General features: G+C 34.1%; 1 protein-coding gene across 1 annotated transcript; it reads left to right on the top strand.

Annotated features, from left to right (window-relative positions):
- The first annotated feature begins 2380 nt into the window (after positions 1 to 2380).
- On the top strand, positions 2381 to 15894 carry LOC147400399 (zinc finger (C2H2 type, AN1-like) family protein). The gene is made up of 2 exons (XM_086446082.1): positions 2381 to 2683; positions 14803 to 15894. The coding sequence occupies exons 1-2, from the start codon at positions 2585 to 2587 to the stop codon at positions 15580 to 15582; spliced, it is 879 nt and encodes a 292-aa protein (XP_086302208.1). The 5' UTR covers positions 2381 to 2584; the 3' UTR covers positions 15583 to 15894.
- Positions 15895 to 24369: the final 8475 nt, after the last annotated feature.

The raw sequence follows: 24369 nt of genomic DNA, 5'->3' as shown, positions 1-24369 counted from the left end.
AGTTAATGACACAAAATTCAGCCATAGAAATTGTTATCTAGAAAATTATTGATGGGGGACATTCTCAATAAAGATTGTCCCTATATTAAGAGAGCTACAATTGACACCCCAACTTTTACTTTTTACACCCTAATTTCTCAAATTATTTATCAAAGCCCAATTAAAGATGAAACACACTCTTCAAACATTACAAGACTTTCGTTCAAATTATAATCTCAACATTATAACACTCATTCAAACAATTTTAGTAGTTGTTTACAATTATGATTAGGCTCATATAAAATCCTAAACCCAAACAATAAAATTCTAGCATAAGAAACGAGAGAACTTCTATTGGCACCCCAACTTTTACTTATTATCAACTATTCACTTATTTTCTTTATTTTTAATTGGGATGTAATAAGTAAAAATTAGAGTGTCAATAACAACTCCTTATATTAAGTATATGAATATGGTTGTGGGGTTTTTAGATAAATAATGCTGAAGTGACCTCAAAGATTGATCTCATTTCACAATTTGTAGACATGGGGATTTGCACGAACAATAAATACTTTTCATCCAGATATGAGTAAAAATTATCTATATTTTTGTGCACACCTCCACATCAAAAAGTGGGTAATGAGCTCAATCTTGAGGTTACTCCAGCACTACTCTTTTTAAATTCATTGACAACATGGAGATATGAAAAAAAACAATGGTTAACCAACAATCTAAGCAAAATGCATCTGGGATAAGTACTAATATCTATGAAACCAATTTTTTCCTCTGATTTTATGTAGGGCTGCAATTTTTCCTCTGATTTTATGTAGGGTTGCAACTTGAGCGGGATGGCCCAAACACAACCCGATAGATGGGTGAGCTTATCGGGTTGAACCTGGGTCGAGTTATGTAGAAATGAGTTAATTCTAGGTTAGAGTATTTCAACTCGATTTCAATTCGGGTTGAGAGTATGAGCAACCCGAACCCCATATACTAATAGATAAATATTTTTATATTAATTCTAAATTTTTTATTTAACTTTATTATCCCATCTTATTATTATGACTCGTGGACAATTCGTTAATATTAATGTGAACTTTGGTTTAGTATGGTTTGTGGAACTATTCTCTCAATGATGGATTTGAAGGTTATATGAGATTTTATTTATTAGTAATTTTGTTTATTTATTTATTTTATATATCTTTTTTTTAAATATTAAATTTATTTGCTAATCAAAATGAAATTATGGTTGTTGAACGAGTCCAACCCGACCAAACCATATAAAATTATCTAAACTTGGGCTAACCCAAACTCAACCCAATTTTATAATATCAAGCCCGGGTTAGAGAGCTTAGGCCCAATGGTCAGGTTAAGTTCGGGTTGAGGGTTCTACTACTTGGGTTGAGCTTGTGTTGACCCTCTAACCCGCCTAGGTTGCAACCCTAGTTTAATGGGTAGCCCTCTGGAGTGACTTGAGGACCATAAAGTCAGAAAAATTGAGGAGAAACAATTTTCTTACTTAGTAAGAGTTCAAATCTTACTCAGGGTCGTTGAGCTCAAATGGATTATCGAATTATGATCAATCCAAGACTGCAACCCTCTCGATTTCATGGAAAAACTCATATCCTAAAGAAAAGAAATTCAAGAAAAACTAATTTTTGGTCTTAATCATAGGTTTTGAAAATGGACGGTTACCAAACTCCCAAACTTAAAATTAACATTCAACGATGAAAAATAAGCATTTTTTGAATTTTCTTTTCTTTTAAAATTGATAAAATTTTGTCCTCTATATCCATGTTGGCAAGGTCATGTTTTTGAATGCTACAAGGTGTGCTCAACGACCCTTAGTCAAATTTTACTAAGTTAGTAAGGCCAGACTTACTCAAGAACTTTTGGGTGACCTCAGGTTGAAACCTTATATTGCACTTCTTAATGCGAAAGTGTATATGAATCATATGTGCTTTCCAAAAGATTAATGTTGGAGTGACCTCAGTGGGAGACACACGGGGGACATTTTGACATGGTGGCTTGTGTAAATTCATAGATACATTTTCTCCAAGATATGAGTAAAATGCATCTATGAACATGCACTCGCCACCACGTAAAGGTGTCTCCCATGTCCTCTACTGAGGGCACTCTAGCACAACACTTTTTAAAAGCATTTATGATTCCTATACAACTCTTTTCAATAGCATCTATGGTCTTGTATACTTTCACGTCAAGAAGTACAAAATGAGGTTGAAGCTTGAGGTCACTCAAGCATGACTCTACTCAAAAACAAAATTATTTGAACAGACATAAATTCATAAGATGCGTTAGCTCGTCCAATAAGATCATTCGGATTTAATGGGTACCAACCCGATCCGGAAACCAGCTTTTTGAAACTATATGGTCATTGTATTTCACGTGGTAGTTTGGCTTTGGGGCGGAGTCTGTGTCAACGGCTTCTCGAACTTTCGATTCCTCGGTTTCTCTCTTTTACGCGGAAATCGAAAGTTTTTTATTTATATTTTGCAGACACGGAATCCTAATTACTCGGTAGTTGTTCAGAGAGATTAATTTTAAAAATTATTGACTTTGTTGAATTTGTGAGACTTTCGATTCCATGGGAACTCCTGAATTTCCAGATCTCGGAAAGCATTGCTTTGTCGAAGATTGCAAACAGATCGATTTCTTGCCTTTCACATGCGATCGATGCTCCAAGGTTCGACTCTGTCTCTGTCTCTCCCTCTCTTCGACTATTTGTTTGTTTTTTGTTGAAAAGATCTGATAGATATCGAATTCTTATGTCGTATTTGATTCTATAATGGCATTTCAATTTCAAATAATTGCGAAAAAATACTGCGAAAATTTTATTTTAATTTTGAAAACGCAGCGCAAAATAGAATACGAGGAATCAAGTCTTGATAATGAATGAAGCAGACTTCTGTGTTAGGGTTCTTCTTTGCTTTCTAATTAGGATTTTAGGACTTTGCTTTTGTTTTCCAAATTAGTCTGTTATTTGCTTTCCGGGTTAATACTTTACTTTCCATAGAAAATTGTTTCCAATTAGGGTTCTTGCAAGCCTTACGATTATTTTTAACAAAATAAAGTTTTTATTTGAGGAGGATGGCTACCCTATGAGCGAATCAATTTATTTATTTATTTTTTGGTTCTCAGAAAAGTCAGAACCCATTGACTTGGTACCAAATCATCAATCCTATGGTAAGACAACAGCATGACCAAACAAAGGCCAGCAACTCATACTCTGGCTTTGTAACTATGGTTAAGAGGGACTGTTAAGACCGAAACCAATGCTTCAAAAATACCTAGGCGTCAATGGAGCAGAAAGTTTAAGTCTTAACCTAAGGATCGTAACATATCCCCATGCTTCAAGGCCGAAGCCCTTGTTGTCCCACTTTATGACGAGGCCCCCAGCCCCTTGACCTTCTTTCCAAGTACCAAGTACCCCTTTCACTTTTTCCATAAGTCGCTCCTTCCCAGATTAATCACAGTAGCCTACTATGGCGGACCCTTCCATATTCCATACTATGGCGAGCCCCCTTTTTTTGTTTTTTTGTTTTTTGGGAACCCCTTCTATATCTCATACTATAGAAGAGCTCATTTTTCCCTTTTCTTTTTTAACGCCCTCCATATCCCATACTACACAGGAGCGCAACCCCCCCCCCCCCCCCCTTCCCCCTTTTTTTTTTTTCTCTCTCTCCATAATCACCTCACCATGGCTCGAACCTTGGACGTGGGGTTGGTGCAGATACCAATTGTCATTGACCTAATTTTTTGGAGAATAAAAAAATAATAAAAAGGAAGGAAAAAATAGATTTGATCTCATTCGAGGTAGACTTGAACTCCTAACCAGATTCGAGATGGTTAGTCTCCAAATCCAAATAGGACTTTCATAATATTTTCTTTGCATGTTTTCTGATACAAATCTGGAGAGTTAGATAATAAAATATCCTAAGTACCCTTTACAACTTAATCTCCTACAAAATAGGGATTAGTTCTTCAAACTACCAAGCTATCCATATTGCACGTACAAGATACCCGTCTACCACTTCTCTCATTTAAACTAAAACACTAAGAAAAGATCCTAAACTTTCTACCTATTTTAATTAAATTACATCATTCAATAAAAACCGACCTTGTCCCCAAGGTCAAAATTTGAAGATATAGAATCTTCAAATCTCTTTTGAGTAAAGCTTGTTCTTCAAGTCCTTGCTAGCTTTAAAATCTTCATGTGAATTTGATGTACCTTTCGAATCGTAGAAAAACCAAAGGTGATCGCTTTGAGGAGATCTTCCTCCTAATAACCATTTCGAGGGGGTTTTCCTCCACCCTTTAGCCTTCACATGATCCTCATTGTACATTGAGCCCACAACCTTTAGCCCAAGAAAGTGCTCCAATACCAAATGTTAAGACCCAAACCAATGCTCTAAAAATACGTAGGCGTCAATGGAGCAGAAATTTTAAGTCTTAACATAAGGATCGTTACAGGGACATTTTAGTAACTTTGCATTCTGGGCTTTGTTAAGGCCTACATTGAAAACCATGACCTTTTTTTGAAAGGTTTTGGTCATGTGGAGTGACCTTTTAGCCCTTGTGCACATGGCATTGTTTTGGTTTCATCACCTTGTGTGTTGGTTATTTTAAAGCTTTCTAAAGGAAGACTTATGGTTTGCATTATTGACCCAATTGTTTGAATTGACTACATGATTAAAAGGAAGAACTCAAGTGCATGGGGTGTTTTAGTCATTTCGTAGGTTCACGATCATAGCATTTGTAATCATTGACCATTTTCATTGAAATTATGCTCTTTAAGAGGATTGCCAAACTTTTTTTCCTTTAATAGATGGCCCAACCAAGGGTTATGATAGCTCGACTATCTTCAACCCAAAAAAAAGAGGCATTAGTCTTTTTGTGTTCCTATGCTTGGCCTTTGATCACTTTAATAAAAGAAGACCATGGATGATTTTGGACTTCATGGATTAATAATCAAAGTTCTAATTTGATGTTCTGCATATATTTGTGGTAAATTGGCTAACACCTCATTTATGCGGTAAATGTGTCCATTTTACCATGTTAAAGGATCTTGGATCCTCTTCATTTTAAATCCCAATGATTGGATTTTTGACAGCTTGAACGTCACTTTACTAAATTGACCCTATGCGTGGACCATTATGGTAAACTCTCCACATTGCATGGGAGTATGTTATTTGCTAAATTCTTGAAGATATGCCTTGAACATTCTTACCCATGTGGAAATGGTTGTTACTATAAGTAGCCTTGTGAAAGGGCTTGCTAGTCATTTACAATGGACTTATTAAACAAAATAGTATTTTGCTCTTTTTTCATGTGAAAAAAATTGAATTATCATTGGTTCTGCATTTTGAAATTTTCTATTGTAAGTCTGCTAGTACTTCATGGGGATTGAAAGCTCCTTTTCAATAGGGAGTAGAGCCAGGAAGGACCCAGGGGAGGCCCCCTCCCCCTTCATTTTTTTGGACGATCACATGTACCCTTCTATTTTTGAGAAAATTTGAGATACCCCTATGTTATCAGTTGATAACAAGCTCCCCTTGATTGTGTTGCCCCCCCTCCTCTCCCAATTTTAACCCCCTCCACAATTAGGTGAATATTTGAGATACCCCCAACTTAGTTTTCAAATTGATAACATGTCCCCTTTTACCTTGTTAGCCTCCACCCCTCAATTTTTTGTGTGATATAGAAACCCCTTTATGGAATTGGTTAATATTTGAGACTTCCACGTGTTTTCAAGGTGATGACATGCCTCCCTACTCCCTAGACCTTTACTTCTTCTCTAAAGTCTAAACTTACAAAACATAACCAAAATACCCTCATTTTCAACTTGTAACAAAAAAACTTCATATTTTCGTCCTAAAATCAGCCATCTTCAAGTACTTCAACAAAATTAATTTTGATCTATTTAAGTTCATCTTCAATCCATCGTTTTGAACATTGCCTTAATCCCTAATATAAAATCTTAGTATTTTGTATAAAAATTTTTCACCATCTTCTACTTCAGAGGTTATATTTGTTCTTTATATTTAAAAGATAAAATAGGTTAAACTTAAGGTTGAAAACTAAGGTGAAAAAAATCTATCCCAGAGGTTCAAAATGATTGGTTTTGGCATGATGATTCGAAAGGAATTTGGTTTCAAGTTGAGGAAAAGGGTAGTAAGGTCAGTTTCCATTGTTAATTGGAGAAGACCGAGTTGAAGGTGGCAAGTAGGCGTTTGGGTGAAATTTGAGATACCTCATGCTATTAAACTGATGACATTGCCCCCTTGTTTTGGTCTTCTCTCATAGGTTAATAAGAAATGATCTAAATACCATTTTCTTCAACTTCTAGCAAAAAATACTAGAATTTTTCTCCCAAACTTGTCATTTTCAAGATTGTCAACCTTACCACTAACTATAGTTGCCCCCCTACACGAAAAATCTTGGCTCTGCCCTTACTTTCACTATTATTATTTTTAAAATAGTTTTATGTTCATGATTAAGATAGAGGGCGATACTATCATAAGCGTCGTGATATGTATTTGGAAACATATTTATGTAAATTTGTGTCATCAATGTAGTAAAGACCCTATATGTGTTTTGTTGTTACCTATATGATCAAGCAATAATTACATTGTTTATCCATCATTTTGATGCTCCTGTTGTTGTCATTAGGATGACATTAATCAAATTCGAGAACTAGGAGATAGAAGACGACCATTTAGATAAGGAAAGACTGCTTAAAGATAATTCGCCTTATAGAATTTGAGTTGGGTGGTTAGAGTGAAGATTTTCTTCTAGAATGATATGTACTTGACCATTTCATGGAGCAGAAGGCTAAGCAATTAAAAAATTTATATAGAATGTGCAAAGTTGATATGGTTTAGGCGCAACATGAAAAAAAATGGAAATGAATGCATCCAAATGAATCTATGAGTATACTCAATGGGTGATACAATAGAGGAGTTCGATAGAGATGGTTCGGTCAAGTGCAATGGAATGGTGGTACCAATAAATTACACTTGGGCCACATTCTTCTTAATATGAGATTTAACTTGTAATAAAGAGAGTCGATTTGATTGTAATATCAACAAGAAGGCTTACCTATCAAAAAAATATTAACAGGAAGGCTTGAGTCAACTTTATTAACCTCAAGATTCATATATTAGAAACTTTGAATCCAAGCTAAAAACAAATTTAGTATTGAGTCGGGAGATTACTTGGTTCCTACTTGAGAGGTATCTCTACAGAGGTACCTTTGTAGGGAGATAGCTCTAAGAAGGTGTTACCTTGTTTGGAAATAGCTCTAGGGAGGCATTCCTTAGATTGGAGATAGCTTTAGAGATAAATTTATCAAGGTGGTCCCTTATTCGAAGATAGTTTCCTTGAGATAGCTACAAGGAAGTTGTCCCTCGTTCGGAGATAGCTTTAGGGATGTGGTTTATAGGCTCTAGTCTAGACTTTAAAGATAGTTTTTCGGAGGTGGTTCCTAGTTAGAAGATAGCTCTAGGGACAAGGCCCTTGGGTGAAAAACAGTTTTAGGGCTACTTCAGAGATAATTTTCGAGAAGTTGCTTCAATTTCTAGGCATGATAATACAATTTGAAATACAACCAAGTATTGACACATGTCTACTATTGGTAAAGAAGTTTTCATAAAGTCTAGAAAGAGTTATGTGTTGCAATTTTCAACATGAATGATACAGTTAGGAAAAAACATGATACAATGAGAGATTTTCAAAAAATAAACATAAATTATGAAGGAAAAATGATGTATTATGACTAAAAAAAACTTTGTTATTCTGCTAAAAGTTTTACTAACTTGATTATTGAAATGCAATCGTGGGGCTAACAAAGCAGAAGTTTGATAACTAGAATCCCTCATCAAATCAAATTCAAGATTGAAGATGGAAGAAGTTAGGAACCCACAAATCTTGGTGCCATCCAGGACAATTTTTTACAGATAATGGTTTTTACGTTCTTTTTACCTCATTCCACAAATTGGGGGCTCAAGACACATCCTTCAACTTTTTTAATTTACCTATGTTGTTGTGATGCCATCTAGACCATGAGATGTTTACAAGACCCCTTGGATCCACGATTTATCATAGGCAAAAAACCCTTTTCTTGTTCTATTTGCATAAGAATTAAAACTTTTGCTTTTAGTCATCCTATCTTCAAGAAATCCCTATTTCTTTAATTTGGCCTTTCTTATATGAAATTTTCCTTTTCACTTGTGAAAGATGGAGATGAAGAAATGAGAAAAGCTTCATCACCTCATAGGTCTCTCGCCACCCCTTGCTCAAATTGGGTAAAATTGGGAACTAATTGATAGAAGAAAAGATGGGAGCCAAGCTTTGTACCCTAAACTTCAACCCCACCCAAGCACCGCCAAGCTCCTCAAGGTTTTTGAGTTGACATTGTGTTGGGACTTTTTACTGATGAGTTATGAGTCTCTGAAGACCCTTTGAAGTAAACGTGGATTAAATAATTTTTGGCAATCAAATCACAACCGCAACCAATCTGCAATAATAAAGGATTTCAGCTTCTTTTGTCTCAGAGTTGTAGGATACAAAAAAGAAATTGTACGAGGCTATGACAGGTTATTGTTAGGGGTTTCTCCTTCATCTGAGCTTTGCCAAAAAAAAAAAAGAAGAAACCATAACAAAAATTGTTGGGGTTACCTCGAGGTCTAAATCGGACCATCTTCCTCCGCAATTGAGCTTTTCTAACCATCATTGAGGGCTGCCACGTGATTCATCTCAGGTCAAGCTAGCCAAAACAACATGAGTTAATCCTCTCTTTTTCGAGTAAAGAGAAAAGATGGGTTTCTTGCTTTCCCCCTCTCTAAATAACAGTAGTTTAAATGAATGGGATGCCCCAACTTCCCCCCATTTGGTGGATCTGAGCAACATGACCAAACCATTGAAAGTGGAAAAGGTCAAAAAGAAAAAAAAAGAAAAAGAGAGAAAAAACCTTTTTTTGTTCCCATGAGGTTTATGGTGTGTCGTGGTGTTGGATACAAAATTGACCAATGAGAATTAATTATCTTGATACAAGATCTTGCACAATGTCCTATAGCACATCTTTGTGGCCAAACCAACCATTTGAAATATTTTTGCTAGGTTTGAAGTTATACCCATTTCCGACAATAGGATGCGTTCGAAGCTACACCTGTCTTTGACAATGGGATGAATTCGAATTTACATCCATATTTGGCAATGGGATGGGTTTAGAGGTGCACCTATCTTTGACAATGGGTGAGTTCGAATTTACACCCAAATACATTCGAAATCAGTTTGTATCAACACTTTACTTCAGAAGGAATGGAGGAACTACCTGTCTTGATCCATATCTTCTTGTAGATCCTATCTTGCAAGGGACTTCATTACTTTATTATAGTTCATCTGATTAAAACACAATTACCTAGATAGGTTTACCCTTATCCCCTTAAGAGGAATTCAAAATCTGTTTGTTTTGACACCTTACCCAAGACATGGGATAGATTTTTACTTATACTCGGAATTGGTTCGTGTTAATACTTCCCCTTCGAGAATGGAATGTGTTTGTGTTTACTCCTTGAATAGGCCCGTGAAAACACATCCTTGGAAAGGGGGACAATTTCTTATTAACATTCGTATATGTAAAACGAGATGGGATCAAGCCCTTACGCAATCCGTGTTATGGTAGAAACTACTCAAACCCATTCTTGGATTGAATAAAATTAGAACAAATTGTAGTTTATCAATGAGGAAAAATCTAAGAATCACAAGTTTTATAAGGTGTCCTCGACAACAGAAGGGGGATAGAATCATCATAAGATCATTTCTTTATGAAAAATGAATTTTTGTTCTAATCTTGGCTATTATGATGGTTGAAAATAAGGAATTTAATTCGCAACCTAGTAAGCCATGATGCCCATAGTAACAGACAAAAAAGAGTTGATTTCTTGACGGCAAACCACAATTACATTTTATTCCACCACTGAGAAGAGTTTGACTGTGGGAGTAATAAATTATGCTTAATCTGTGCTAGACACACCTCAAGGTACATGATTGAACTTGCAATAAAGGGTGTTGATAAATGATTCTAGTGATCAAATTTTAGTTTCATTGACCCTACAATTGCATTGCAATGATCAAGTTAGTAAAAATTTTGACAGAGTAACAAAGTTTTTTTTAGTAGGAATTTTTTCCCTTGGTCTCTGTCATTTATGTTCATATCATATTTTTTTCTAATCATATCATTCTTAGTGAGAATTGCAGCACGTGGTTCTTTTTAGACTTTGTGGAAGCTTTTCTACCCATGATGGTTACATGTCAATGTTTGGATGTGATGTTAGGTCGTCTTATTATGCTTCGATATTGAAGCAGCCTCCCCACAACTCTCTTGACAGGGGTCGTCTCCTTCGAGCTATCACTTTCATAGGGATCGCTTCCGTAGAGCTATCTCTTAATTAGAGGTTGCCTCTGTAAATCTATCGCTATATTAGGGACTACCTCCTTAGAGTTATTTTTGGACTTTGTACCGCCTTCCTAAAGCTATCTCTTGACTAGTAACCATCTCCTTAGAGTTATCTGTAGATTAGGGAATACCTCCTTAAAGTTATCTTCCCTACTAAGGATCAACTCCTTATAGCTATTTCTCTACGTAGGACCAAACAATCTTTCAAATTTAATTCTTGACTAGGTACGTAATTGCTTTTGAGCTCTAGGGATCCAAGGTCCCCAATATACTAATATCAAGGTTGATGAAATTGATTTGGGCCTTTTGGTTGATATTACAATTAAATTGATCCTCTTTAGTGCAAGATGGGGTGTCACGTGTTTTAACACATGTTAAGGGTAATTTATTGCTCCTACAACAACCATTGATGGCAACTGTAGGAGTGCTCATGTACAAGCCAAAGAGTCGTTAAAGGATGAGGGGAAGGCCGAAAAGGAAGTTAGGTAAGATTTGAGGAGAAATATTTTTTTTGAAGATATGACCTTAAGTTGGATAATGTATCGAGATTTGTTTTCCCTAGCACATGCAATTGAGATAAATCTCTGATGAGGTTGCTATTAGTAGTTGATCATAATTCTATATGTATGTGAACACCATACTTGAATTGTGAGGAGGTCTACATGAAGCTATCGGTTGGTCGTCACTTGCTTGTCTGCATAGTTTTGTGTATTCAGAAGGAATTTATTGTGTGAAAATCAATGTCTTGAAATTATGTGTAATTGTAATTCAGCTTCTTTTCAGTAGATCATCTTCTCATTTGACCTTATTGTTGATGTTGCTACCATTGGTGTCTGCGAATACATAATTACTAGCATACAATGGTTTGGATTACATAATCTTTTTTGTGAAATAATTTTGATTTATAATTTGTAACTGTAGGTATAACTAAGTTGAAAATTGAAATGGAGCTCTCAATGTTTTTATCAATTTGGTAGATCCTTTTCTACCCAAATACATGGAAGGGTTGGAAATCATTGCTTCTGCTTCTATTCACTCCAATTTCTGGATAAAAATTGAAAATCTTAGGAGCTAACCATGATGACAAATATATATATATATATAAATGTGCACACACAAATGACATTATTGCTAGCTGTTGGGATCTCCATTGGGGACTTTGATGTCATTAGTTTTGCTTTCGAGAAGAAAGCTTATTCTTGGGTGACGAAGAGCATGATAGAGTTTGGGGGGTTTTTTGAACTTTCGTTTCTTGTGCTCGGACACTTGAATTGGGCTTCTTGGGTCGTAGACACTTGTTCCATATACAGATCTTGTGACAAATTCTTGAATCGTATTCTCATTCAGTGTAATTTCGCTCAAGTAATTTGATCCCATTGCTTATTCTTGGGTGACTAAGAGCATGATAGAGTTTGGGGGGTTTTTTGAACTTTCGTTTCTTGTGCCCAGACACTTGAATTGGGCTTCTTGGGTCATAGACACTTGTTCCATATACAGATCTTGTGACAAATCCTTGAATCTTATTCCCATTTGGTGTAATTTCACTCAAGTAATTTGATCCCATTGATTTCATCTTCTTGATATTGATCAGGTTTTTCCTATGTTGATCTCATCTTTCTTCTATGTTGGTAATCCACAACCTTCAATAATAGAAAGAGGATTATGAGGAGACTGATTTCGCTTGTGGTTTGCCCGTCTTTGGAAGCATAGTTTCCAAATTCTCGGACTTAACTGAAAAAATCACGATTAAATCATTACTTTTTTTCCCTTCATCAATTTAATCATGACTTTTTCAATAAATTGTGACTCTTACGAATTTCGTGACATAGCGAAAACGTGTGAATCAATAGATCCAATTGATAAACAAGCAATAGCTTGGAAGAAAATAAAGCAAAGAGCTGAAAATTAATTATTAAGATAGTGTAAAAGAGATTTGAATTGATTGAATTTCGTTTTTGAACCTCCTTATATAGATAACTCCATCATAAAAACTTAGAAACCTAACTTACCTGTTTATAATATAATACTAACTTCTTATAACTCAATTGCACCATGGCTTTAAATCTTGTCCGAGACCAAGATGACTCATCCGATTCATCTTGATATCATCCACCAACAAGACGGATAGGCAAATCATTTCATTGTTGAACGAGACGGCTCGAATAAATTGGACGACTTGGTCTTGTTCATGGACGAGACATCAAAATGAATTTTAAAACCATGATTTGGACACCTAAGAGCACTTCTAATTATATGCCTAAATAATAAAAATGAATTTAGACAAAAAAAAAGAAACTTAAAGAAAATAAAATTAGAAACTAACAAGGAATACTATTCCTAAAGCAACTATGAAATAGAAATCCTATCAGAATTAGAAATTGGAAATCCTCCTAGAGCTAGAAAATAAAAATAAATTCTACTAGAATTAAGAAACTACTTAAGACCCTCTGACTAAAATTTTAGATGTCCTACATCACATCACAATTAAATCTTGAACTTCTTGATCAAATCGTGATCTTTGTGATTAAATCAGATTAAAACAAAAGAGGAAATTGAAGGACTAGTAAGCGAAGATGACCTTGATGAAGATAATGATGACCTTTTTATTGATGAAGCATTAGATATTAAGGTTGCAAATGAGGATGATATTGAATGTTTTTATATTTTAAATTATATACACCTTGAATGTGTTGTGGACTTGTGGTTACTTGTTGTGGATGCAAGGATAATATATATATATGGGAAATGTTCAGCACCCTAAGCTTTACCACACACTTTAACAAACGTTTTTTGTCCTACATGGGTTAGAAGTTTTGGAATGGGCTGATTTTTGGTGAGGATGATCTCTATGATTAGAAGATCATCCTCCCCAAAAATCAGCCCATTCCGAAATGTTTAGCCCCATGTTTATAAGTTGAAAAATCGTGGACCGTCCATTTTTTGTAAACCATTTTTGATGGGGTTAGAAGTTTTGGAACGAGGAGATCATCCTCACCAAAAATCAGCTCATTCCAAAACTTCTAACCCATGTAGGACAAAACACTTTTGTTAAAGTGTGTGGTAAAGCTTAGGGTGTTGAACGGGTATATATATATAGATATATGGGAGGCGTTCAAGGGACATAAGTAAAAACAATCATTTTTCAAAATATGGGTTAGAAGTTTTGGATTGAGCTGATTTTTTGTGAGGATGATCTTCTCATCTGAAACTTCTAAATCCATCAAAAGTGGTTTACAAATTATTGGTAAAAAATCGACAGTCTACATTCTAAATCACTTTTGATGGGGTTTGAAGATTCAGATTGGACTGATTTTTTGTGAGGATGATGTTCTCATCATAGAGATCATCCTCACAAAAAAATCAGCTCAATCCGAAACTGTCTAACCCATATTTTGAAAAATGATTGTTTTTACATATGTTTACTTATGTCCCTTGAACGCTCTACTATATATATATATATGTATAGGATAGCCTTCGGCAGACAATCTTAGGGGGACAACATTGGGAAACAAACTATGGCCTAAAAGTTTCAGATTGGGCTGATTTTGTATGAGGATGATCTTCTCATCATAGAGATCATCCTCACAAAAAATCAGCTCAATCCAAGACTTCTAACCCCATCAAAAGTTATTAGAATTGTTAACTGTTGATTTTTACTGTTAATATGTAAACCACTTTTGATGGAGTCAGAAGTTTCAGATTGGGCTGATTTTTTGTGAGGGTGATCTCCTCAACATAGAGATCATCCTTACAAAAAATCAGCCCAATCCGAAACTTTTAAGTCATAAAGGACAAATTTTGTCTCCTAACGTTGTCCCCTTAAGATTGTCTGCCGAACGCTCCCCATATATATATATATATATATGGATGTTTGGTGATTTACTTTTTTGGTTTAATACGAGATTTGGTGATATAATATGAGAACACCACTTAGCATGAACAATTACACATACTTAAACCTGGCCTGATTTTTCTGATTTTTTTTCCTGATTTTACCGAATTTTTCCCTTGCCGACATATTCCCGGATCCCAACTTGGTGACTATGTTAAAATATGATTATCTCTGACACAAAGGAATACCCAGTTCATGAAGCTGCCATGTTTAATTTTGTTTTAGCATAAGCTATTCAATGATTCAGGGGTTTCTTCTTTGAGGACTTTTATCTTTAAGTGTGAGCTAGTGTGCCGGATGATTTGTCAATCACCCCCATTTGCTACCATTATGGACTAAACCCATTCCTCATTATTAGAGTTGCTTCTTACTCTCCTGCTAATTATTCTATTGTTTCTAATCAAAGTTATGGTTCTGATCTCTGCTTATTATGGTCTCCCAAAATCTTGGACAGGTATTCTGTTTAGAACATAGAAGTTACACTAAACATCTCTGTCCAAATGCCAACAGACAGGACGTCACAGTTGTTATCTGCCCTCTTTGTGCTAAAGGAGTCCGTCTGGTCCCCGACGAAGACCCAAACATAACGTGGGAGACACATGTTAATACCGACTGTGACCCATCAAACTATGAGAGAGTAACAAAAAAGAAAAGGTGCCCCGTTGCCGGATGCAGAGAGACACTAACATTCTCGAACACAATCAGATGCAGAGATTGTACCGTAGAACACTGTTTGAAGCACCGGTTTGGGCCTGACCACAAGTGTCCAGGACCCAAGAAACCCGATACTGTCTCTAGTTTCCCTTTTATAGGTCTTTTAAAAAGGAATCCAAAAGACGAGTCAAGGCCGAATCGCAGTCCCAATGCATCATCACCGAAATGGGCTACAAGCTTTCTGAATGCTGCTTCAACCGTTCGAGCCTCGGCTGAAGCTGGCATGGCAAAGTTGAGTATTGCAACCAGCCAAGCATTGCAGAAGGGAAGGGATGGTGTCGGACAAAGCAGCAGCAGCAGTAACAGCCAAGTGGAGGAATGCCCTCAGTGTCGGGCAAAGTTCTCTTCTATTTCAGCTTTGGTAGAACATGTGGAGAAAGTCCATGAAGGTAGTGGCAATCGATCTGGTGTTAAAAAGGTGACAATTGATGTCTGTCCCAAGTGTAGTAGAGGATTCCGAGATCCAGTAGATTTGGTCGAACATGTTGAACGGGACCACGGAGGTACTTCAAGAGCTTAGCTTAAAGAGGTAAATCATCAAAGTGCGATGTGATCATTGGTTTATAATTCTCATACCATATGTTTTACCCAAAAAAAAAAAAAAATGGTTTTTTTTTGGCTCCCATTGACCTTTTGGTTCATTCTAAACTATTTGTCATTCTTTGTTGAATTTCTGTGCAATCTACCTCGGAAATTTTACATAAAAATAAAATAAATTATGAACGAGTGTAGTTGAAAATTTGGACATTAACGACAGACAGATGATTGTCGCAAAAGAGTTTGTTTTGAAGGTAAAAGAAAAGTTGATTGGAAATGGAAATTTCCTGGATGACACCTGGTGTAAAAAATTTCTTATAGTGAACTCTATTTCACCTTCTAGAAAATATGTGTTCTATGATCAGAAAGTCTCACTCATAACGAAAAACTAACAGTTGAATTGTTTTTGTTCATAGTGAATCTCTCTTGTCAGTTCATTTTAGGGGAAGATTCTATATTTATCTTTCACGGCCCATGTCGTCTAACAATCTTAACTGTTTTTGTGAATTTTAATGCCCCTATTTTTTCAAAACTGGTGTCATGCTCCCCCCTTAACCTCAGTCTATGCTCTACACATTACACTAGATAGGAAGACTGACAAAATATAATCTAAATGACCTCTCATCTTCAACCTCCAGCCAAAAACCACAATTTTTTCAAGAAAAATTAGTCAACAGTTAGAAGATGAAAGGTATACCTCATTTGCACTTACAAGACAACATTTTAGAATTCATGACAAAAATGGTGAAATGAGGATATAATGTCATCAACATAAATCCATTTACTGAAAATTACCAATGGATGGATGTAAAACAAACATGGAGGTGTCTTCCTTGCTGCATCAAAAGCCTATATGAAGAACACTATTAAATATGTCAAATTAACCGTGGCGGACTTTGTTTGAGATCATAATTAAATAGTTTTACACAATACCTATACAATGGAGCCCAAAGGGATCCTCATAAACAAGTGGTTGATATTTTTGATATTTATTGTCTTAAGTGATCACCTTTGAAAAAATGAGAGAAAAAGAACCAAACATATGGTTCTTGATTTATATGACAGCAACTTCCTTTTAATAATATTCCAATGAATGCCCACAACATTCATGTCAGCAATGTGAGGAATGGGTGCTTGTGCGATTGATATATACAAACGGTAACCCTCCAAAGTGGAATTTTAGTTGTCGATTTAAAAATATGATCCAAATTGCATCAAAATAACAAAGAATTAATATTTGTGGGCACATGGAAACAAGGATGCCAAGTATCACAGACAATGATGACAGACATTGGATGGAATAAACTACTACGTCAAAGTGAGCAAAAAACGACTGCTCTAATCGTTGCAACAACAGTTGTTTTAATTGGAGTCGTTTTTAATTTGCTGACAGCTGAAATCCATAGGTAAAGTGTCAGAATAAACAACTGTGTTTGACAGTCGACAAAAACGACAGTTGTTAGCCATCATTTTTATGGATTTATAAGTAAAATAAATAAATAGTGATCAATGGGAATGTTGATAATGATTTGAACAAAATGAAATTGAACCTGGCCACTAAGAAACTGAAACTGTCAATCTTATTCTTGTTTGCTTTCTTGTTAGAATTAAAAATTTCTTTAATTGCTTAAAAAAATTTGACTAAGGTGGTGTTTGTTTGCGCTATATTTCAGTGCTTATTGCTGAAAAAAATTAAATTCAGCACTTTTGTCAAAATAGCGCGTTTGTTTACTCGTGCTTATTGCTGAAAATAAGTGAAAAAAATTCAGCATTATTTTGATGCTGAAAAAAAGTGCTGAAGCGGTAAGCACTTCGCTTTTTTCAACACGGACAAGTATGCCCTTTGTTTTTTTGAACATGGACAAGTATGCCCTTATTCTTAAAAGGATATTACCTCTTATATCCCATGGTAAGTATATAAACACCTCACAAATTAATAAACCCACACCATAACTAAATTATTTTGTCTTATATGGGTTAAAATTTTTGGAATGAGTTGATTTTTGGTGAAGATGATCTCTACAATGAGGAGATCATCTTCACAAAAAATCAGCACATCTTGAAACTTCTAACCCTATCAAAACAAATTCAAGAACCGTAAATTGTCCCTTTAAAAAAAAAACTATTTTTAACGAGTTAGAAGTTTCAAAATAGATTGATTTTTGGTGAGGATGATCTCTAGACCATATAGACTATCCTCACTAAAAATTTGCTCATTCCAAAAATTTTAACCCATATAAAACAAAACAAAAAATGGCTATAATGTGGGTTGTCCTTATTAATTCATAGGGTGCTTTTATAATTACACATCCTTCATTTCCATCGAAAATTATTCATCCAAAATTAAGTTCTTTTAAAGTTGATTTCAAATTTTGGTGGCTTGTATGACATTATTATTTTTAATTTGAAATTTGTGGGTTTTTATAAATAGAAATTATTATTTATAAATTGAATATTATTTGAGTATTATTTATTATTTAAAAATAAATTGTATTTTAATTTTATAAGAAATAATATATTTTATTGTGTTTGATAATAAATAAGCATTTGAAACATGTAAACAATGTATAATATGATTGTAAGGGTAAAAAAGACAATTTATCAGTTTCAGCAATGTGTAACAAACATGATTCAGCATTTAAACAAACAACTTTTTCAGCACTTAAATTTAGTGCTTATAAATTTCAGCGCTTAATGCTATTCAGCACTTTTTTTTTTTCAGTTTAACAAACAGCACCTAAAGAGTAGTTGAGAACCATCTTCTTAAGCCAATTACATTCTCAGGTCCTTGTAAATCTTTTTTATTGGTACATTGAACTGTCTTCTTAATGCCATGCGCATTCATGTACAGGAGCAGTACTTCTTGTTCTTCTGTAAATATATATGGGATCAAAAGTTAACTTCTCCACTCAGGACTTTCCTACCATTGCTTTCTATTCTTTGGGTTGAACCACTCCCTGATTTAAACAAGACCCATGTTAATTATGAAACTAAATCATGATTGGCAAAGTCAAGATTATGGTTGAACATATGAATTCCCTTCATACGTTTTGGTTTAAATATGATTATTTGTGGAAAATAAGACATGCCCATCAAGTTTCCAAACTCATGGCGTGACTCTTAATTTTGGTCTTCTACGAGAGACTAACATAAAATGACCTAATTGCCTTCATCTTTAACTTCTTGTCAAAATATCCTTATTTTTTCAAAATAAAAATAAAAAAGTCTTCAATCTCTAGGGTATTTTGTAACATAATAGGTTTTTCAAGGAAGTTAATACTGATGGATGTTGGTAAAGAGAAAAAGAAAATCTGATGGTCTTCGGCACTATTGAAGAAGAGGTAGAATAGTTAAAATAAATTTACCTTACTCATAAAAAGACCAATGGAGTTTTTTTTAAATAAAAAAAATAAAAATAAAATATAAAGTTTGTAAGAGGTTGAAGATGAGTGTACTTTGTTAAATTTATATTAGTCTATTAAAAAAACCCTTCATAAAGGCACCTTAAAATTACCCTAATCTCCTTGTATAAATTTAAATTTGTAATTGAATATGAACGGTATGATGTCCCTCTTCTCATTATAAAATGTGTCGGCTAATCTGACCACATCCATAATTCCTTGAAATTTGTGTACACTAATTGGTGTTGCATGACCATTTTTGGCATTTCAGTGTAGAAGATCCAACTAAAGATCTAGATTAAGGTCATGTGGTAACTGTGTATAGATGAATCAGAAGCGGTCTATATAAATCAAATAGTAAATATATTTGAAATGAACTTATTGATTTGATTGAGTGATTGAGGAATGGAGAAGTCGTTGTCCTTGTGGACATGAGATTTTCGTTTCCAAATATCTCTCCTACTTGGGTTTAGAGTCGTCACCATCATCTTTTGTAAAATGGTGTGAATGGTCACCCGAAAAATAGTTTTTGAAAATTATTTTTTTGTTAGTGACTCTTGTATGAATAGAGTCCATTGGTCCACCTTGGATCTAGGTAAGGAGTCCATATTAGGGAGTAGGGAAGGTGTTAGACACCCTACTCACTCCACCATCAATGGTAACCTTGGATTGGTCAATTTGAAAATAAACAAGAAAAGTCAAAAAGTATGGATAGGGACTTTAATTTTGGTTTAAACCGTTGAAGGCCTCCTTATTGAAAAATGGGCCCTTCTATGGTTCCAACTTTTCGTGGTGTGTGCATAAGTGTAAGGAGAAGGAGAGAAGAAGTAGAGGGGAGAGAAGGGGGATTATTTGTTTCTTTTTGTCCAAAAACCCACTTTGATCTTAATTTGACTTTAAAACGATGAGTCTTCTTTGACTTGTCTTGGTTTACTTGAGAGTGAGTAGAGGGTTAAGAGTTGAGAGAGTTATTGAGGGAAAATTCAAGTACTTTTTTGTGTGCGTATTTTTTCATGGAGGGGGGATTGTGTTGAGAATGAAGGGTTTTATAAGATTTTGGGAGTTATTTTTAAGGATCGGATGGGGTGAAATGATGAGAAATGGTAGAATGGTGTGAGGTTTGTGAGAGGGGATGTATATAAATTGAGGGTGGTGAAAGGGCATTTGTGAAACAGGATTTAAATGGGTCATTTGTGACCCAAATGGGTTTGATCCTTCATCCTATTTGGATTGAGTATTATGTTGGAGAATATGAGTGGTGTTTGGTTGATTGAGTGTTAAGTGAGTTAAATGGAATGTGATTTTGGTTAGAAGAATGGGTTGTGTAAAGGATTAGGTAATTAAGTTTTAAGAAGGTGAAGGATATGATGACATGTGTCCAAAAGGTATGGAGATGGAGTGTTTAGATGAATTGATTGAAGAGAATGAGTGTATAGATGAGTTAAAAGGATGTGGAAATGACTTGTGAGGATGGATTTGAAGAGAATGATGGGGGTAGGTTAGAGGAAAGTATGGGTTAAGATATTGGTAGATGATTTTTTATAGAAAGGTGATGAGGGTAGGTAGTTGAATAAGGGAGATGGGTTGAGGTGGTGACATATGTCCCACCTTAATGATCTTAAGTGATTGGTTGTGATCTTTAGGCTTGGGTAGAATGATTAGGTTTGAGATAATGGTTGGGTAGTAGGTTGAGTAGCTATGGTAATAGGTTTTAAATCCAATGGAGTTAGATGGTGAGTTGAATAGACATAATAATAGGTTGAGTTGAATTGAACTAAAGTTAGGTTGGGTTGAGAGGTGATAATAATGTGGAAGAGGGGTGAGGTAGGTCTTTAGCCCATGGGCCACATAAGAAGGGCCTTAAGCAATTTATTGAAAGAAAAAGAAAATTTTGAAGGTTTGGGCTTTGAGAACCCATTCCAATTTTTGTAGATTTGGGATACTTTGCATCGAGGGCTTGTCAAATTTGGGTGTTTACAACTGTCCCTTTTTGTAGGAATTGCATACAAAGAATAGACGAAACCCTTATTTGTACGAGCCCGAAGATTTTGCTTAGACAAGATTTGAAAACAGCGATTTGATTTGATGAATTTGATGATAAGAAGTAGTTACCCAAGAATGGGATCTAACAGGATGAGCCTTTTGATTTCCTCGACCTCATGGTGCGGAGCTCGTTTGAAGTCTTAGATTTGTGATAGTTTGATAAAATAACTTTGAAATGAGAGTTTTCTAACAAGTTTTCAAAAAATGCTATTCAAAGAGAATAACAATTTGAAGTCTTATATTTAACTTTTATTGATCTCTTAAATTAACTTGAACAATGTATCTTTCAATTGTAAAAAAATAAATTAAAACCTAAAAATATAAAAAAAGAAAAAAAGAATTAGAAGATAAGAGGATAGAGGGTTCAAAGAGAGAAGAGAGAGCCAAAAACTAAAATGATAAGGTATTTTTATAAGTAAAAATTAGGGTTGTTTTGGTGATACTTTTTCGCCATTGTTTTCATTTGAATCTAATATTTTATGAGAAATATAAATATGTTTTCCTACCAATTAGTGTTCTAACCCCTTGACTTTTCTTATTTTTGATAATCGAGTCAAAAGTTACATCTAAAATTGTGAAACATGACAAATTTGGAGTTTCTGAGTTGTTACGTGTTTTTGACCAATTCAAAATCTAAATGATTTTTTTTGCGTGAAGTACGAATTTGTTCTCCTCTGAATCAATTTGATAAACCTAGAATTTTACCTTATTTTGATAAGTAAGTCAAAAGTTATAGATAAAATGGTATGACGTGACAGATTTAGAGCTTGATTCTATCAATCCGGAACTATAAAATCTCTTTGGACTGTGCATTGACTTTGACTTTGACTTTGACCTTAATATTTTTTCACTTTTTGATTATTCAATTCTCATATTTTTTTTTACAAGAAATAGATATATAATTAAACCCTAAAAATTCGTGAAAATACATGTAATTTAGTTAGTAAAGTGTAACTTTTGATGAATCAACTATTTTGCATAATTTATGAAGAAATCACAACTTTTAGGTTAGAAAATATTGTTAAGTGGTCTATAAAAATGAAAAATACACATTTTTAAGCACTTAACACACCTCCAAACTTAGATTTTGTTAATCCTAAGTAAAACACAAAAATAAAAATAAAAATAAAAAATAAAAAATAAAAATAATACTATTTTCGTAAACCTTCCAATTATATTTAGCGAATGCAGTAAGCTCTTAAACCCTTAAATTATTACTAATAGACGAATTTGACCGGTGAGGATTTACATATTGAATCAAAGTTTAACCAAGTTAAGATTTGAAAGCATTAAATTAAACTTAGATTTAGCAGAAAATTAGTAATTTATTTTTAATAGAGTCCAAGCCATTATCAAATCCATTAGGAGAATTCTAGAAATACCATGACCTTTAGTGCATAGTGAAATTTTGACTAGAACTTTGAGATTCAACTTTATAAAATAGAGCTAGATTCAATTTATCTAATATAGTCGAGTTAACTTAAAATCTAACTCTATACTCATCATCATGTTTGTGGTAGTGAGAGGTGTGGATAGCCATTTTTATACCTCTAAGGGACTTTATTTGTGAGGTTCTAGTTTATTTATATTTTTACCATTGACAACTTTCAACCTATTTCAACATAGATAAGTTGGCCACATTGGACTATTTTGTTTTACTTTTTCACTCTTTTGACTTTTGACTTTTGACTTTTTTTAAAAAAAATCTTTTTACTATATTTTGCATTTCATACTTCAAAAAAAAATTTCTTGATACATTTTTCTTTTCTTTTTTTGTAGTAAGTAGTCTTTTAGGATATCCAATCTAATCTTAAGGTTACTGTCTCATACATAAATACCTAGTTATGTTTTTCTTCTAACTAGTCAATCAAAGGACAGGAAGTCAGAGTTCACTAGACCTAATTTTTTTCTAATACTTTAGGAAAACAAAGATTTTACCCTAATATATCAACTTAGACTCTAAGAACTAGTTAAATATATAGTGAATTTTTTAGAGATGCAATTCTTTAAAAGATCAGCTAAGTGAATGACAATGGAATGACTCAAATCTCAAGGGTTATTACAAAAATTCTAATTTTTTTAGTTTCAATAAAATGTCTAAAAACATCTACTCATGCTTTATTTTGAAAAAAAATGCCAATTTCTTTTTTTTATTCTTTTTTCAAAAATATAACTTAAAACAAATATTTGGTTAACCAACCCATACCTCGAAACCTAAATTGAATATTGTCCTCAATATTCTAATTTCTAGAATGAGTGCATTAAATGTAGAATTGAAAATAACTAAAAAGATAAGGAAAAAATGGTGAAAAATACTTGATTTGATATATCTCTGATATAGGTGACTTGAAAAAAAAATTAAAACATTAAAATCCATTTTTCATAAGAAAATAAACACTATTACATTTAAAAAAACTAATCGATTGCCTAAAAACTTTAAAACCATGGGTTACTTTCTAAAAACGTTAAGTTTAACGTTTTCAACTAAACAGATGACAATTCTAATCCTAATAAATAAGATCTTCGAGTTGGAGTTCATCATTTTTTAGAATGGAGTACTCTAAATACAACTTAATTCTTTGTCCATTGATTTTGAAAATTGACCCATCCTTTGGATTTCAGAGTTTTATTACACCATATTGGTGCACAAAATGGACTATATACGAGTTTGACCATCTATTTTTCAAGAAAAAAGATGTAACTTGATGTCGCAGAGCAGAATTTTTACCCTGGTTAAAATATTTTTTAGGATTAACTTATCATGCATCATTTTTGTTATATCTTTGTATTTTTTGGCTAAATCGTAGGTATCATTCCTAATTTCATCTAGCTTATTGAGTTGGAGTTTATCAAGGTTAAAGTTTATGTGTTTAATAGCCCATTATGCTTGATGTTTTAACTCAATTGGCAAATAATAAACATTTTCAAATATGAACCTGTATAGAGACATTACTATGGGTGTCTTGTAAACTGTGTGATATGCCCACAGGGCATCTGTGAGTCGCAAGGACCAATCTTTACGAGTGGTTTTAACAATTTTTTCTAAACTTATCTTTATCTCTTGATTAAAGATTTCTATTTCTCCAATCGTTTGAGGGTGATAAGGGGTAGCAACTTTATGAGTTATCCCATGCTTTTGCATTATAGATTTGAAAATATAAATGCAAAAATGATTTCCCCCATCGCTAATGATATCTTGGAGTGAACCGTAATGTGTGAATATGATTTTCTTGAGGAACATGACTACCCCTTTATTGTCATTCATTTTACAAGTAATAACTTGGACCCATTTGGAAATGATCATCTGAAATCAATGCCCCAAACAT

Source organism: Akebia trifoliata, chromosome 6 (assembly GCF_017979445.1).
Source record: "Akebia trifoliata isolate Shusen 1 chromosome 6, ASM1797944v1, whole genome shotgun sequence".
Taxonomy (NCBI): domain Eukaryota; kingdom Viridiplantae; phylum Streptophyta; class Magnoliopsida; order Ranunculales; family Lardizabalaceae; genus Akebia; species Akebia trifoliata.
The sequence above is the reverse complement of the archived record's forward strand: the minus strand, read 5'-3'. Positions and strand labels throughout refer to the sequence as shown.

Excerpts from the sequence above, each read along its gene's own strand:
- LOC147400399 (XM_086446082.1), top strand. The coding sequence starts at position 2,585 with ATGGGAACTCCTGAATTTCCAGATCTCGGAAAGCATTGCTTTGTCGAA. Across the intron at positions 2,684-14,802 it reads CATGCGATCGATGCTCCAAG|GTATTCTGTTTAGAACATAG; the intron begins GTTCGACTCTGT and ends AATCTTGGACAG.